Consider the following 17,847-nt stretch of genomic DNA (forward strand, 5'->3'; position numbering starts at 1 on the left):
AAGTGGTCAATGTTGGTGACTTGAACTGAGAAGTTAATAGAAAAGATCGAATTGACAAGGTTTACAGATAGAGTGAATGAAGGAGATGAGAGAGAAAGGAAGGAAATAATTTTTTTTAAAGATTTTATTTATTTATTTTTAGAGAGGGAAGGGAGGGAGATAGAGAGAGAGAGAGAGAGAGAGAGAGAGAGAGAGAGAGAGAGAGAAACATCAATGTGCGGTTGCTGGGGGTTGTGGCCTGCAACCCAGGAATGTACCCTGGCTGGGAATTGAACCTGGGGCACTTTGGTTCCCAGCCTGCACTCAATCCACTGAGCTACGCCAGCCAGGGCAGAAGGAAATAATTTTGATGTAATTAATCATACAAAGGATAGCACCATTGACTACAGTGGAGTGTACTGGAAAAGGCAAGGTGCAAGGATGGCTAAGAGAGAAATAAAGAACTCTGTTTGGACCATATAAAATAAAATGTGGATTATTTGACACATTAACAGTATGAAAAGCAGGCATTGAAATATTAGATTTGAAAAGACAGTAAAAATTATGAATGAAATGTCATTGTGAGAGTGCTTATATATAATTTCTCTACAAAACCACTTGACAAGGTAAACTACTTAGAAAGTACAAATAGAAGACAGAAATAAGAACTCATCATTGTATACTGATACATTTATTAGGGCAGCATCTATGACACTAAGAGAAATGTTTTGTGAATTCACTTGTAGAATATTAGTGCATCGATTTTACTTTAAAAATATTTTTGAAATATAATGGAGAACAATTTAGTAGAATGATAGTTATCACTTAAAATTCACACTGTAGTAATTAAATCAAAATGATATAAGGTTTATGTATGTCAAATTACTAACCTTATTAGATTTTCTAAAGAAAATTATGTATTAGTATAAACTTTAATGTTTTGCAATAAGAAATGAGTATAAATATGTTGTAGAAACATAAAAGCTTCTATAAACACTAAGGTTACACTGAAGTCAATGAGAAAAATCCACTGAGGCCAGTATGTTTTATGCTGATACGACATAGAGTGTTAATTATATAACATGATTCTTAATTACATATTTATTTTAATTTTCTTACCATTTTTAAACAGCCTTGGTATTCAGTTTTGACTTTTCTCTACTAAAACTGTGTGTTTTTAAGGAATGGAGACATTTTGGGTTAATTCAATGAGAATTAGTGTCTTAAAGCAGAAAATTTAAATTTTTAGAGATAATTTTGTTTTTTATTTTAACTGTACCTGTGCGTTGAAGATGAAAGTTTTGTGGGCACGACTGGACCACAGAAAGAGGTATCTGTGAGAACAGCATTGGGATGTCACTATTAAGGATTGATTAATGATTGTCCTTTCCTTCTGAGCAAAGACAAGTGATAAGGAATTGTCAAGTCAGACTTGCATAGAAAGACATATTGCCCAATATCAAGCTTTACTGATAATTTCAAGGGCATGTACAAGCTATGGAAGAACATAAAGTGAGAGAAGGTGCAAGGTATTCATTGCAAGTTCCCAAATCTCCAAGGAATGGATTTCTAGCACATGTCTAAAGAATAGGTCCCTAAGTAGATAGACAGTCACCTGCTTTTAAAAAACATTTCATTTAAGTTATGAAGCATCTCCATTATGTACTCACATAGCTTATGAGACATTTTCCAGAGGGTATGCCTCATTACTTGTAAATTCTTGACTTAAGTAGCAAAAGCAACCCGAAACCATTAACAGTCCACTAAACACTATGGCACTTTAAAGTTAAATATTCTCCTTCTACCAAATAACATTAGTGTTTTTAGGGCATTTTTTCAGCATGCTTACAAAAAGAGAAGTCATGTTCACCAGCCTAATTTCACCCTCTCTCCAGTACTATGAAGGAAACCTGTTGTAGGTGGACTGTTGGACTTCCTCATCAATCCTCTATCCTGGGGCAATATTTCTGTATTTCTAAGATGTTTTCAATACTCTGTGTTATAGTTTGTGTTGTATTTTCTACAAAGATTAATCTTAATAACACCATACCAATAAAATGGACTTAACTCACACCGTATTTAATAATAATTTCCTTTGCAAAGCTTCTTAGCATGGTGGTATCCCTTCAGAGTTATTTTAATAGTCTTTTGTCAGTGTAATTATTCTTATCTCCCCAGTGGCCGTGGTCATTTGAACATTTTTATATGCGTTGATGTATTTATTGAATGTGTAATTTTTATAAGGCCAAATTTTCTTCCTTTTCTGGACAGTTTTCAGAAGACTTTTGTAAAGTGATGACTTCTATTCAGATCATAAAATATTTTCTCATTCTGGAGAGTTATCATTCACACAAGCCTAGTTTTAATTTAATTCTATAAATCCATTTGTGAAGCATTTGTTCATCCTATAAGTTTGCCAAAGAGATTAATATAGTAACTTCCCTGTATACCATACATTCTAACTGACTGAGATGGTAACCAAAAAACATCATTTTATGAATTCTTTGTCACATTTGGTTTGTGGGTATAATAATATCGCAGTTAAAACAGGAAAGGGTTTAGAACACTGGCTGCCAGGTGTAATAACAAAACCTTGTTGCTCTATCTAGTGAAACTCAGTGAGTTACACCATTGTAAAGACTTTTTAATCTGTAGTATTCAGGACTTTAAAAACTATGATAAAAGCCATAGTTTTATGTGATGTCTTACTGTTGCTGAAGTTTAATATAGTATTCACACAATTGCATTTCCTTTTTTTTTAAGATTTTATTTATTCATTTTTTTAGAGGGAAGGAAAGGGAGGGAAAAAATCAATGTGTGCTTGCCTCTCACACGCCCCCTACTGGGGACCTGGCCTGCAACCTGACATGTGCCTTGACTGGGAATTTGAACTGGTGACACTTTGGTTTGCAGGCCGGTGTTCAATCCACTGAGCCACAGCAGCCAAGACCAAATTGCATTCCTTTTATTTGGCTGACTAAGCCACAGAGTTACTGGCCCTTAAAGCCACCAGGGATTATGACATCAGATAGACTTTTTGTGTAACAAATAAGCCCTCTTCCACCACTGTTGACAGCTCTGCTAAAGTTATTACTTGATTAATTAATTTAATTAGAGCATTGTTTTCTTTCAAGATCAATATCCAGCCATCACCAGTCTCCTAAAGAAGAGATTTTTTTTTAATCTCTTTATATGGGTTAGCAAGACTGTTTCATCATGCTGACAACATTCCAGGAATGTTACTTTAGTCCTACTCAGAATCTACAGATGAGCTCTTACCATATCCACAGAACATTTTAAATAGTGGGCCAGTGATTATCAAGTCACTACATGTATTTTTGCAATGACAAATGAGCAGGAGTTCAGTGTTTCTTCGGTAGGGATATCAAGTACTGAGGTCTTTCCCCCCACTTGCCACTGGTCCTTATTAGATTGGAAAGGGATAACTAAGAGTATCATTTTCTTGCCCTGAGATGCTCACCTGGAAATTGCATAAACACATTCCTCCCTGCTGCACTCATCTTTTTATGAGTACCTATTCCTTTTGCTATATCTCCCATTTATATTTATTATTTTTCCACCTAAGATCGATTGTTAATTTAGCTGGCACGTCATCTGCCTATGGAGATATTAATAAAAGCAGCCTTACTTACAGTTCTCAGCCATTTTCCACCCTGTCTCTAAGCAGATTAGGGATTTGGCAGGTAGAGGATCCAAGACAAGCCTGTTGCTTGATAATAGAACTGAATTTACAGGTAGCTTTAATTAGTCAATAAAGGTTGATGTTATGACTCATCTTAAATACCATTAGAAATATGAGCTGGTAAATTCAATTACTTCAAAATTAAACCTTAGGCATTAATTATATATACAAAAATTTTAAATTGCCCTGGCATCACTGGATAAGGAATAATGGAGGAAACGGTTTCATGCGTGGAAATGTGAAGTGTTTGTAATTGCATCCTCCTACTCCTCTATCCTTACATCTAGGGTCTACAAACAATTCCAATGACAGCTCCCTTTACTTCCTGTGATATTCAAAATTACAGCATGTTCATTAAATGATAAAGCCAACCTATAGAGCCTTTTCGTCACCTATTTTAAGTAGCAGGTGTCTCAATTACCTATTGAATAGAGCATTTCTCCACAAGCAGTGAGTTATGTGATACAGACATAAAAGATATTTCCTTGATTCTTTCTGTTTAATAATAACAGTGAAAAAATGTGTAACTTACTCAAGAAGAAAACTATACCTTTAGTGATGTAAAACATACTATTCTTGAAAATATATTAGTATAATGCCCTGGCTGGCATAGCTCAGTGGATTGAGCGTGGGCTGGGAACCAAAGTGTCCCAGGTTCGATTCCCAGCCAGGGTACATGCCTGGGTTGCAGGCCAGAACCCCCAGCAACGGCACATTGAATCTCTCTCTCTCTCTCTCTCCTCCCTCCCTTCCCTCTCTAGAAATGGATAAATAAAATCTTTAAATATATATATATATATTAGTATATTTGAACATTATTAAAACATCAGACATAAATACTATTATTAATAGTTCTTTTTAGCAACTATCAGCAATAGAGCATATGTCTTTCCTCATTAAAAACTGAATAAAATGATAGAAGACTTCAAATATATTTTTAAGGATACATCAGTATTGCTGATAATAAGAGTTGGACATTATGACATGCTTTGGAATTAAAAACAGTTTAAACAGAAATAATTTAACCATTAGCAATAACCATTAATAACCTTTAATAATAACCATTAGTGGTCTTATATGGATTAAGTTGTTGTAGTTTTCCATTGACTTTAAGCACAGGACATAGCGATATTAAGAGATCCTCTAGGGGACCTTATGTTTCCATATACTCTTCCTTGCCTTGCTTGTGGAATAGCAGTCCACTTTTCCCTGTAGAGTCAGGATCAATCACCCCAGGCAGTATAGTTACTCCTTTCTTTGCCTCTTAATTCAGAGGCATGAGGAATCCAAAATGGCCCAAGAATTGTTCTCCAGGTCAATGGAATCATTTTAGTGTCTCTTTGTGGACATTCCTGTTTCTGGAATTAAAAATGTTAGTCCATCATATTATAAGGTTGCTAGAATTGGGAACAAAACTTTTGCTAGTGAGTCACTAATAATAATAATGGTGCTACCCCTATTTTGATCTCTTGATTCTTAGACCCATGAGTCTAGTACCATATAGTGGGTGCTGATTCGGAGCATATACAGCATTCTCTGGATATTTGCTCTAGTCCTGTAGGTATTAGCTCCTAGCTGGCCCAGTAATTGAGTCTTCAGAAGGTCATTCCACAGTTCTGTCAAATCAGGGTAATGTGAACCATTGTAAGACCAATGAATTACATGAGCTTTCCATTCCCGTTCCCATTGACTTTTGCTGTGAAGTTATTTCCTTGATTAGAAAAAATGTTGTGGTGTTTATCATGATGATGGTAACACATTCTCTAAGTCCACAATGGTAACTTTGGCCAAAGCATTGTGTACATGGAAGGCAATTCCACATCCAGAGTATCTACTCCAGTAACAATAAAACATTGCCTCTTCCATGATGGAAGCAGCCCAATGTAATCAATCTGCTTCCCCTGGAATGGTGTCACCTCAGGAACTCAATGTTAGCCAGCTGTTGGCAGATCAGGCATTCAGCAGTGGACAGATGGCCCTGAGTGAGTGGATGTCGGAGCTGCAGAGATCACGCACAACTTCCATCTCTGCCCCGGTGGCCAGTTTGCTCATGAGCCCATGAGATGGCAGGAGTGGCTGGGGAAAGAGGCAAACTGACATACACAGAACAGTTCATTCTATCTACTTGTTATTAAGATTCTAGTCTACTGAAGTCAACCTTTGGTGAGCATTCACAGGGGATGCATGTTTTTTGCACTTTAAAAGAGATGTGCCCAGAAGATTCTTCCTCAAATTTTCTTTTCACCATTTTTTAAACTCATGGTCTTTTCAACTTGTTGAACATCCAGCCACACCATTAGTGACAGCTCATGAATTGATACAACCAGGTATACTGCCTGAAGCTCTGCCTACTGAGAGGATTTCTCCTCACCATTGTCCTCTAAGGATGTTCCAGAAAGGGGACTATAATGATTCAGCTGACCACTATGTAGTGATGCCTGAATATCATGAAGAAGTATCTCTAAATCAGGTCCAAGACTTTTCTTCTTATGTCAGCCGGTGGAAGGAATTCCTTGTGAAACCACAGGTACAGCCTGAGACAGAGAAGACAGTGTAGGATGGGGACCATGGGCATAAAGAGGGAGAGTGAAACATCAATGTGTGGTTGCATCTCCTGAGCTCCCTACTGGGGACCGAGTCCACAACCTAGGCATGTGCCCTGACTGGGAACTGAACCAACAACTGTTTGGTTTGCAGGCCAGTGCTTAATCCACTGAGCCACACCAGCCAGGGCTGAATGTATGATTTAAAATTAATAATGTAATTGATAAAGAATTTCAGGATAGTAGTTGAAGTTTTGTAATATTGCATAAGAAAATAGCCATTGGGCGGTTTCATTCTTAAAATGAAATTATGAATTAAAGACACTGTTTTAAAATATATGTTTAATTATGTGTTAAATTGTTCTTTTAAAATGCTGTTCTAAATGAACAGAATAAAGAGCATATATATCATGACAGAAACTAAAACAAGCATGAACAGGTTAATCTAAATAATGATTTTAACATATTAATTACTAAAATTATATAATTTGTCCAAATATTTTATTTTGTTATTAAATTTTAATAAATTTAGATATGTATTTACTCTGAAAATCTTGTAATTCAATCATTATTTTAATTTATCTTGGACATCATTTTCTGTCTGAACACCATAATTTTAATACTGAATTTTCCTTGAAATTTTTAATTGAATATAAGCCATGCAGAGAAATTAATATAAATATTTTATAAAATGTGCAAAATATGTAATACTTAAAAATAAAGAAAATGTTTATAAACTATATAACTGCATTCAATATTATGTATTTGAGTATTTTTATAAAAATGTATAAAAAGTTTTAACTATACTCTATCATGTATTTAACATGAATATCTTAAATGATTTATGTCCATACACACACACACACATACACACATATAATCATCATTTTAATGGCTAAAATTAATGCCATTGTACCTTAATTAGCCTAACCAAATTCATAAGGTGAAAACTCTAGCTCTTTCCACAAGTTTTGCCAAATTAGGCCTCATAATACATATAAATCCTCAATCTATCCACCTTTCTACGTTTCTCATCCTTTCCTCATAATTCCCTCTCATTAACAACATATTTTCCCCTCTTATAAGAAAAATACTATCAATACAAGGATATAGGTTCAACAATATTCATTATAAAATAGCTTGGAAAATATCTGTAAAATTCAGTCATTAAAAGAATGTTGTTTACATAGAGATTTTTAAGGTGTGAAATGTGTAAAAGAAGCTTTATATTATTTATTACCTGATTTTTCTAGTAATTATAATTAAACCTGTAGTGTACATGTGAAAACATACTGTTTAAAAAGGAGGAAATATTTGGGATAGAACGTGTTGAGATTCTAGATTTTTTAAGGAATCTCTTTATTTTCCAGTTTAGTGAGCATGGTAAACAATTTCAAATGTGATGAATATCATAATAGAAAGTGAAATGTGCTTCATAATTACAGAGCAGTCATGTCTATTTTAATCTACAGACTTTTGCATCAGCATTTGAGGGTCTCTATGGAGTCAGAAAAGGCATCCCTAAGAAGAAAATTTTAAAATGAGATATGATAAATATTTACTAGGGGAAAATGCAGAGAAGAGGAAGGACGTTAAAGGGTGAGAGAAACATATGCCAAAATTGGGTGTAAAGTCTGCAACAGTACTCAGATATGAAGAAAATAAAATGAGGCCCCCAAAATGGTTTATGTAGAATGCCTAGCTGAAGCGGTAAAGGTGGTAGCATCACGTATTGGAATGAGAACTGGATTATGGATGACGTATAAATAAAGCCACAACGCCCAAAAGTTAGAATTACCATAAAAGATTCTTTTTAAAAGGAATTTCATGCCCATTAATAAAACAAGTTTAGTAAACACACACGCCCACATAAACACACACACTCCATTTGCCCACTATAACGCTGACATTTGCATGAGACTAACGCAGATTTGTAAGGCTAGATTCATGGTGGTTACACACTATGCCTGATTAATTTTTAAGCTGGAACCAATATGACCAGATTTGTGACACAGATACAACTTCTTTAGTGTGGGAAACTGTTTGGAGTAGCACAAGAGAGGAGGCAGGCTTCATTTAGGAGACTGTTGTAGTAGACTAGCTAAGATATGATAGAAAACACAAAAAGAGTACTAACATGCCATGCCAATGGAAGCAGGTAGATGAGTGACGAAGATATTTCAGAGGAAAAAGGCTGCAGATGGTTATTTCAACATTGGAGTAAAAAATAAAGGAGGAGTAAAATGTGAATTCCAAGTTTCTAGTTTTGGCTAATGTAAAAAAACATATAAATAGTCAGATAATTAACAGATGGCATGTGGAACCAAAGAAATAGGTGGATCCAGGATGTAATGAAAACTGTGTAGCACATAATTGAGGTACTGTACCCTGACACAGCAGGTACAGGGTAGCTAAAGCTCAGGTTTCAGAACAGTTAAGTTTGCAAACATGTTAAGATTCTTTTCCAATGTAAATTGTCTGTGAATATTTGATTACTTTACCTGTTTTAAATACCCAATGAACCACCTTCTGCATTAAGAAATTTATTAGTAAGATGTGTATGTATCAAAAGAAAGATATTTTTTGAAAAATCCTAATATTTTTATTAAATTATTTATATGGTCAGTGGAAAAGCCCTGTGTCACTTAAAATTTCAAATGTCTATAAAATGTTAATTTCAAAACAAGAAGGAGGGAACACTGTGTTTGAATGAGTACCCTCCCAAATTCTTACAGAGAATAATATGCAAGATCAAAATCCTCTCTCTCCGATTGGACTCTCTAATGACAGAAACCGTGCATGTCTAAAAAATAGGCTGAAGGAGCTAAATTACTTTAAAACTACAATATTTTTCCTAAACTTACCAGCATTATAAGTTCAGAAATTCCTCATATTACTTCTTTGAGTTTAGTGATTTTTAAATGTAATCAAGAGTCTTTAATAGTATTTTGCACTCCAGATGTAGCTTAATAAACTTTTTTCTTGTTAATATACTAGAGGTTTAAATCTCAGTAACTTTCTATTCAAAATATTTTTGAAACACTGTGTCTTGAAAAAAGATATATTCATTTTCATCATATTTTATTTTAGTCCCTATGGTGTATAAATATTATTATTGAAAGGTTTTGAGAATGTTAAAACTGAAATGTTGAGTTTTCTCACAGTGAAAATTAAGATAACCATTGCAGTCATTGTCCCAGTGATGTTATATGGAGACAAATTGGTTTGTGCCAAACTCTTTTTTCTTTAATAACAATGTATATATTTACAGAACTCTTTTTTTGTTTGTTTCTACTTCTTTAAAGCTTCACACTGACCAAGATAAAGGAGATGGAAATTTAAAATACATATTGACAGGAGATGGGGCTGGCAATATATTCGTCATAGATGAAAATACAGGAGATATTCACGCTGCAAAGAAATTAGACAGAGAAGAAAAATCCCTGTACATTCTTCGTGCCAAGGCTATAGACAGAAAGACGGGGCGACAGGTGGAACCTGAATCTGAATTTATCATTAAAATTCATGATATCAATGACAATGAACCAAAATTCACAAAAGACTTATACACTGCCAGTGTTCCTGAAATGTCTGGAGTAGGTAGGTATATGTTAATCCATGTAAACTAACTTTTTAATGTGTTTGCAAGGTAGTAGTATAGACATTCAGACATATGATGTGTAGCCTGTTTCAGGATAAGAATCATAACCAAAACTAGCATTTAATGTTGTCTATCTCACTTATATGTGTTTCCAATGCTATATATTTTAATGTTTCCTGCTATGTTGTAACTGACATCTACGTGATTAGTAGTGAGGACAATTATTCTTTGCATTTCAACCAGTTGCAGCTCAACACAACTGCCATTCTAATGGCAGTTGACTTGAGTACATTTTTTGTCTAAAATGAAAGGAATACAAATAGTATCAGTAGTTTGGGACAGTTTTGCTTGCATTATTTTGCATAATAACAACTAATGCTCTTGCATTTGACAAATTTCTTTTGATCATCTCATTTGATGACTGAAACAACATAATGTTGTAGGCGTGAGAAGTACAACTTCAAATCCCCATTCTATTAATTAGGAACCCAAGATTCAGAAAGATTAAGCAACTGAATTAAGATCAAATGACTTGGTAGCATCACAACAATATTTGAATTATTTTCACTTATATGTCACTTCAGTTCCTATTGTGCAAACTGAAAATAATCATTTCATTTTTAAAGCTACCCATAATTTTAAATACCATTTGGTATGCATTATTTTTTTTACCTTTATGTCTGACCACATTTAGCTCCACTTTTATGAAAAGTTTAGATTAGTTAATGACATAAGAACTGACTTTTAAATCATAACATAGTCCTAAAAATAAACATAAAAAATAAGCTTACTATAATATCTAAATTATGCATCTGATGTTCACAAATTAATGCTATTTATTTTAATATTATTTAAAAATCACCTTTAAGTGTATAATTTTGACATTATTCTAATTAGTGCATTTTTCAGTCTAAAATAATTTTATGAGGAAAATAAACATATCCACGCTTTACTGAGTGACTGATCTAAAAGTGTTTTTTAACTTTTTGCCATTTATTCAGAAGAACAAAGAGTTTGTTAAAAAAGTTATAATTTCCTCTAACAGCAAATGAAATCTCATCTGTCTGAGAAATCTGCTGTTTTACTGCCTGTTCAGGCATTCATTTCAATAACAGGAAAGGGACTTACCAAATTGAAAGGAATCCTAGCCAATCACAAAGCCTTGGATGAGATATGAGCAGCTGTGTTCTCTTAAATGATTTAAAATACATATTATCTTGGTACAGTTCCATGAAATGTACTGGTGTGGTCCAGGAAGGTCAGCCAGGGGGCCAGTGTCCATATGCATCACGTTCTCTTTGTGGGATAACGTTTCAGATGGAGATACATCTAAAAACTCTACTCTCCACCTCAACTTGCTACTAATGAACATTTTAATGCAGTGTGGTATTCTTTAAAAAAAACATTAGTGCTTTTCTTGTTATATACATTTTGTCAGATATTTTGACATTTAACAGTACACAAACTTTCACTTTTCCTTCTCTGAAAAGGTGTGATACACCTATAGGAGTAAAATGTATAATTGAGATGACAGAGATATTTGGCTATACTATACTTTTATAATAATTGCTTTAATTTGTAAAACTTTGAATTTTTCAGGCATTGCCTCATTTTAAAAATCACATTTGTTAGAGACCATTGCTATTTAAACTAAATGACCTGGACTTTCTCCTATATTATTTTGCGTATTTAATGTAATATTATCACCCACACCAGAGTGGACAAAAGTAGTTTTACAGTTATAATACAAATAAATGATACAGTAATTAATACATAATAATACAAGAATGAACTCCATTTTATGTATTCACAACTGTAAACCTACTTTTTATATCCCCTGTAGACCCAATTCAAACATGTTCTTCTTCACCTGAAATACAAACACAATCTAGATTCTATTAGTACTCACGACATTTGTAATAAGACTAGTAGTGGACTAAGCATGTTTATATTTTATTTTTTTAAAGCCCTCCTCAGCCCTGGCTGGCGTAGTTCAGTGGATTCAGCGCGGGCTGGGAACCAAAGTGTCCCAGGTTAGATTCCCAGCCAGGGTACATTCCTGGGTTGCAGGCCATAGCCCCCAGCAACCGCACATTGATGTTTCTCTCTCTCTCCCACTCTCTCTCTCTCTCTCTCTCTCTCTCTCTCTCTCTCTCTCTCTCCCTTCCCTCTCTAAAAATAAATAAATAAAGTCTTTAAAAAAAAGTTTAAAAAAAAAAGCCCTTGTCTTGCTCAAAGCTCATGGTAAAATACAGAATATACAATTTATGCATGGAAGAGGGCTTGCTTATAATCTTGTCCAAAATACCCTTCCCATAAAGCAATCCATACTTTATTATATAAGATTTAAATTGTGGGCAGTACAATTTCAGATAATTCCAAGAATTAAAAAATAAGAATTTGGGCCATTGACAGTTGCATTTCTTCCATTTCTATACTTACAAAAAAAAAAAAAAAGTAAAAACCACAGCAGGCAACAATATGGCTATGGATGCAGGTTTTGGTACTAATAGATAAAGATAAGAACTACAGGGAAGTCTTAGTCCTATTTATACAGGATAGTCATTATTCTTATTATTAATAGTAACATCACAGCATCACTTGCTTCTTCCTCGGCCCACCCAGAGACTTTATATGCGCTTCTATCTTTAAATATGTAACTATTTACATGTGGAAGATATACTTGATTTTTCATATATTTTAATACATAAATAAAAATGAGCCCAAATGAGTTAAACTGACTTGTTCCACAATATACAAAGACAGTTTATTACAATGTTAATTTTAAAAAAATGTTGAACCTTGGCTGGTGTTGCTCAGTGGATTGAGCATTGGCCTACTAACAGAACAGTTGCTGGTTTGATTCCCACTTGGGGCACAGGCCTGGACTGCAGGCCAGGTCCCCACTTGGGGGTATGCAAAAGGCAACCATTCTATGTTTTTTCTCACATATAGATGTTTCTCTCCTTCTCACCCTCCCTCTCTCAAATAAATAAATAAAATCTTTAAAAAATGTTGATAAATGTCAAATAGAAGGATAAATATAATGCTTTACTATTTTTCTCTGCTGTAAAATTTTTGTGCTTCGGCAAAACATAGTTTAAAAAACTTCTAATTTTATTATAGTCTTAGTAATTCCTCAAAAGCAGCATTTTTCTAACTTTATTATTTTACTTAGAATGTCCCCTCCCTCAGTAATATTGAATATAAGTAAGAGTAGACATGGGAGGGAGGAATTGCATTTTACAGTAAGATTTTCTAGCAAGTTACTCCCCTACATAATTGAAAAGAATAAAGATAAACTCATTATAATTTTGCATATCTGATTTCCTCTTCTTTTTCTTATACAAGTAAACACAGGGCGGAGCTAAAAGGATGTCAGATGATGTGTAAACCACAAATAGTCTGACAGTTAAAGCCCATGCATCATCAAATAATAAAGAATGCCTCTACAAATCAGTAAATAAACAATGATTTAATTCTAATATTATTTTTAGTATATTAGTGAATTTGATGTAAGTCAAAGAGTTGAAAAACTATTAACTATTAACTTTGGGGGTAAATGGACTCTTATGCACAAAATAATTCTTTTATTCTAGACCCTTCTTTCCAATGTTATCCTCTGACACTCTCTGTACAGTTCTCCTCTTCCTGTTTATCTACTTTTTATTTTTCTCAATATATTTTATCTCCTTTTTCTTTCTCACCAACTGTTCTTGATTTTCCCTCTACTCATGTTTCTCTCAAAATCATATGCATTATTTCATTTTAATTATCAGAATCATGTGCCCTTCTCCCTTTTTAGTTGAAATCCAATGATCCCAATTAACTCTTAAAATCTGAAACACACTATCCTCTTCTGAGCAGAATGCATGACCTGGGTAACATATGAAGATATAAAATGATAAATGAGATATGTCCTAATTCAGGAACACGGTAGAGGTTCTCCACCTATGAATTCGATATGTAACATGTACCATAATACCCACAACACCAGACAGGCCATTTAGGAAAGTATTTAGAATGAAGTTTCCTTCCTCAGACTGGTGAGGTTGAATCCCATCCCCATCACTTCCTAGGTGTGTGATTATTAGCCACCTCTAAATGCCCCAAGGCCTAGCACTATGTTTATGATTAGGATACAGTAATAATACAAATCAAGTGCCAAGAACTCTGAGCATTGTAATTAGGGGGTCACTTTGCTTTGGTCTAGCTGGAAGTTAGTGTGTTAGTGGGTATTTTCTACATAATAAAAGAGTACATCTGGGATTGACTGAGTTAGTTGTAGCGTATCTCCTCACAGGACATACCAGTTCTATCGCAGTTGAGGAAACAGAGGCCTCAAGAAGAACTAAGCTTCTCATCTTTTGATAATTAATTTGAAGAACACAAAAGTCTTGTTGAATTTATCATATTAAACATGTTGGTTAGGAAATGAGCTGTTAGTTTAATCTTAATGCACAACATATTAATTTTCTGAATTTGCATTTACATATAGATGTAAAATTCAAAAACGTTCACTGCAACTCAATTAAACCAGTTATGAGTGTGTAATATTTGTGGGGCATTAATGTATATGAGAGGGCATTGTCCTAAAGAATATTAAAACCTATGTAAGAATGAGTCAAGTGTTTGAAAAATCACATGTAGTACATTGGAAAATGTCATGCAAACTCATTTTTCCCAAAGTAGGCTTCAGTTAATAGTAGTTGATAATTATGTTTTGGCTCTCTATAGAGAACTAATGAAATATAAGAAAAGTTAATCAACATATTATATTATGTTTAGCTCCTGAAGCTAACTCTTAAGACTTTTAAAAATCTTTTTAGAAAGATTATTTGTGAAGAAGTTTAAAGAATATAATTTAAATTTTATAAAATAAAATTAAACATAGATTAATGTTGATTATAGTATTGCACACTATAGAATTGTACAGTTTTTCACTGTAAAGGAAATATCTACCGATTTACACATGTGCAGAAAATAATATGTAGCTTATCAATAGCTATAATCAAATATGACTGTTAGCTACATTTTAAAGGGAGGCAACACATAATAATCATATATATATGGCATATAAAAATCTTGCAGGTCAATTTGATGTCATTTTGTTTGCTTCTGTGTTTTTATTAAAAAGGGCCTCTCCATTTTCATTCTATTTACAATGTACAGTTAATTTACTGGAGTAAAAAGCAGCATTTGTCTAATTGTACTCATTGTGATATGACATGTGTTTGATTTTGAGATAGCTCAAACCATAAATGCAGGGGGTATTTACATTTTAAAAAGAATTGAAGAAAAAAGTGAGTTTTTCTTCAGGCAGCATCATTTAAACAAATTTCTCCAAACTAACCATGGTCTACCCGTAGCAATTTTTCGAAAAGAGAGTTTCTAATTCAGAAGTATTTAAGTGTTTGTGTTTGGGCGGGGATTCGTGTAGGAACATCTGTCACACAGGTGACTGCGACAGATGCAGATGATGCCAACTACGGAAACAGTGCCAAAGTGGTCTACAGCATATTGCAAGGACAGCCATATTTCTCAGTGGACCCAGATTCAGGTACCAGCTTTTAACCTTTCTTATTATATAATGCATCTGGATGTGCAATTAATTTCTATATTTTTCTGTACTTCAAAAGCTAGCTATTCAGTATATGTTTCTACTTATTCCCCATAGTTATTACATGTGAATAACAAATTTCCTGTAAGTTATAGAGATTATTTGAATCATTAGCTCTTTGTACTATTTATTGAGCTTAAATCTGTGACACTAAATACAAAATTTCACAGAGATTCAGTCTAATGAACACAATAAACTAATGAACAGGACAGAAACAGAAGCATAGTTACATGGAGTAGACTGGCCACTGTGGGAGGAGAGGGGAGGGCTGGATGAAAGATGGTGAAGAGATTAACCCAAGAACATTAATGCATGAATCATGGACATGGACAATGACATGGGGAGTGACTGAATGAGGGGAGTGGTCGGGGCTCGGAGGAGGTGGGCAAAGGGAGAAAAAGTGGGAACTGTAATAGCATATATGCTATAAATTTTAAAAAGTCACAGAATTTCAGCACTGTATGTGTCATAGGAAATATTGAAACCTAAAGAATGGGGCAATCATCAAAATTAAGCTGACCTGATGATTTTTGAAGTTCATTTTTTTGTTAATCAAAAGATAATCATGTTGATTTAGAAAGACTAATTTCCTGAACAGTAGCCAATGGAAGAGTTCTTTCTGTTCTGCCAATTATGTTAAATTGGTTAGAAATTGAAGTGCGCATTTAAGTACACCAACATTTTATCTATTTTTTATGATTAACCTCTGTAAAATGGACCTTGCTGAGCTTAAACTTAAAAATCAGTGATTGAATTATAAAATATGTCTCTACTTTTCCAAAAGGCATTATAAAAACGGCATTGCCGGACATGAGCCGAGAAAATAGGGAGCAGTACCAAGTGGTGATCCAAGCCAAGGACATGGGCGGCCAGATGGGAGGCCTCTCAGGGACCACCACCGTGAACATCACGCTGACGGACGTCAACAACAACCCCCCTCGATTTCCCCAGAGTAAGAAAGGTCTCAGTGGCTTCATGTCCAAAGGCTCATCCAATACTTCACAAACAGAGGCTAATAGTTGTACTGGTAGTTTCATTTCATGTTTATGCAGAAAGGCAAATTTGCCACACTTGTCCTTGTAAAATATCACAATTTCCCGGAAATTGAAAGTCATTATGATCATTCTTATCAGTGAGAAGTAGGTGGTTGGAGAAAACATGCAAATGTTATTCTTTTGGTAACTTTGTCTTCTTCTATATTTAGAAGAGCAGTCAAGTTTTCCAGACTACCTTTTTCAACTTTCACTATGACCAACTTGGTGTTTTTTGTTTTTTTTTTTTCCTTCTCGCTTTCTTGGTTAGGAGTGTGAACTCTCAAATCTTACTGCCTGGCTTCAAATCTCATGTCTATGATTCATCTTGCCTCAGTTCTCTTGTCTGTGCATAAGAATTATAATTCCTTATTTAATCAATTCTGTAACACAGACTTGGTGCTTTAACAATCTCTGAAATCAGATACCTTATTAAAGTCAATGCAGATTGTGCACTTTGTCAGCATTTTTCATTTTCTTAGAGGCCCAAAGAGTTATGGTGTACCTTGGCTGTGATGGCATCCAAGACATGTTCAAGTTTGCTGGTGTCTGCTGCCTACCAGTGAAGGTTAAGTCAGTCAGTGCTCTTTCAGTCAAGAGCCTGTTGTACGCCATGAGGTCCTACTGCAGGAGATGCCCACGCTCTGCTGAAATTGTTTCCATTTTGAAATAAGTAAATGTATAGACATCCATATCTTAAAATGTTCAATTAAAGACCCTGGATTTAAATTCATGACATCGATTCCAATACAGTAAAACATTTCCCCAGGCTAATCAAATTTAAAATATTTGATGATTCAGCTCTGGATGGTGGACTTAAACAAATGATAAAAGTTAAAAAATAAAGTTTGCTAAGAACAAGAATAGTAAGCCTAGGTAACATAGAATCTAAACTTTGTTTTCAGTTTCCATAAATATTAACCAAAAAGTATGATTTAATGAATTCTCAAATGGTTTGTCATTCTCTAATTCTATGATCTATTATAAACTTAGCAAGAGGTTTATACCTACAACAGCAATCAAGAGCTATCCCTGAATTAGGTACATTAAAGGCATGATTTCATACAATCTTTATAATAAACTTGTAAGTCCATTGCTCTCATTATCATTATGATTTTACAGATGTGTAAACCAAGGGTTAAGAGAATTTAACTAATTTGCACAATGATGGAAATTTCAATCCAGGATGTTATATTTAGAAGTCCCTCTTGTTAATCACCATGCGACATGAAAAGAGAGTGGACTTTGAAGTCAGAGAGCCTTTCTTCTGCATTCTGCCTTCCCTAATTTTACAGGACAATTTCCCTGAGCCTTATCCCTGAGGATAACATACCAACCTTAGTCCTAAGAAAACTAACATTAGAATTAAA

General features: G+C 34.2%; 1 protein-coding gene across 1 annotated transcript in view; it reads left to right on the forward strand.

Moving 5' to 3' along the window:
• CDH9 (cadherin 9) overlaps nucleotides 1-17,847 on the forward strand; it is a 64,193-nt gene that overhangs the window by 23,026 nt on the left and 23,320 nt on the right. The window contains exons 2-4 of the mRNA XM_028517943.2: nucleotides 9,531-9,825; nucleotides 15,267-15,386; nucleotides 16,231-16,398. Coding sequence (XP_028373744.1) covers nucleotides 9,531-9,825; nucleotides 15,267-15,386; nucleotides 16,231-16,398 — 583 coding nt within the window. The remainder of the gene's footprint in view (nucleotides 1-9,530; nucleotides 9,826-15,266; nucleotides 15,387-16,230; nucleotides 16,399-17,847) is intronic.

Source organism: Phyllostomus discolor, chromosome 3 (genome assembly GCF_004126475.2).
Source record: "Phyllostomus discolor isolate MPI-MPIP mPhyDis1 chromosome 3, mPhyDis1.pri.v3, whole genome shotgun sequence".
Taxonomy (NCBI): Eukaryota; Metazoa; Chordata; class Mammalia; order Chiroptera; family Phyllostomidae; genus Phyllostomus; species Phyllostomus discolor.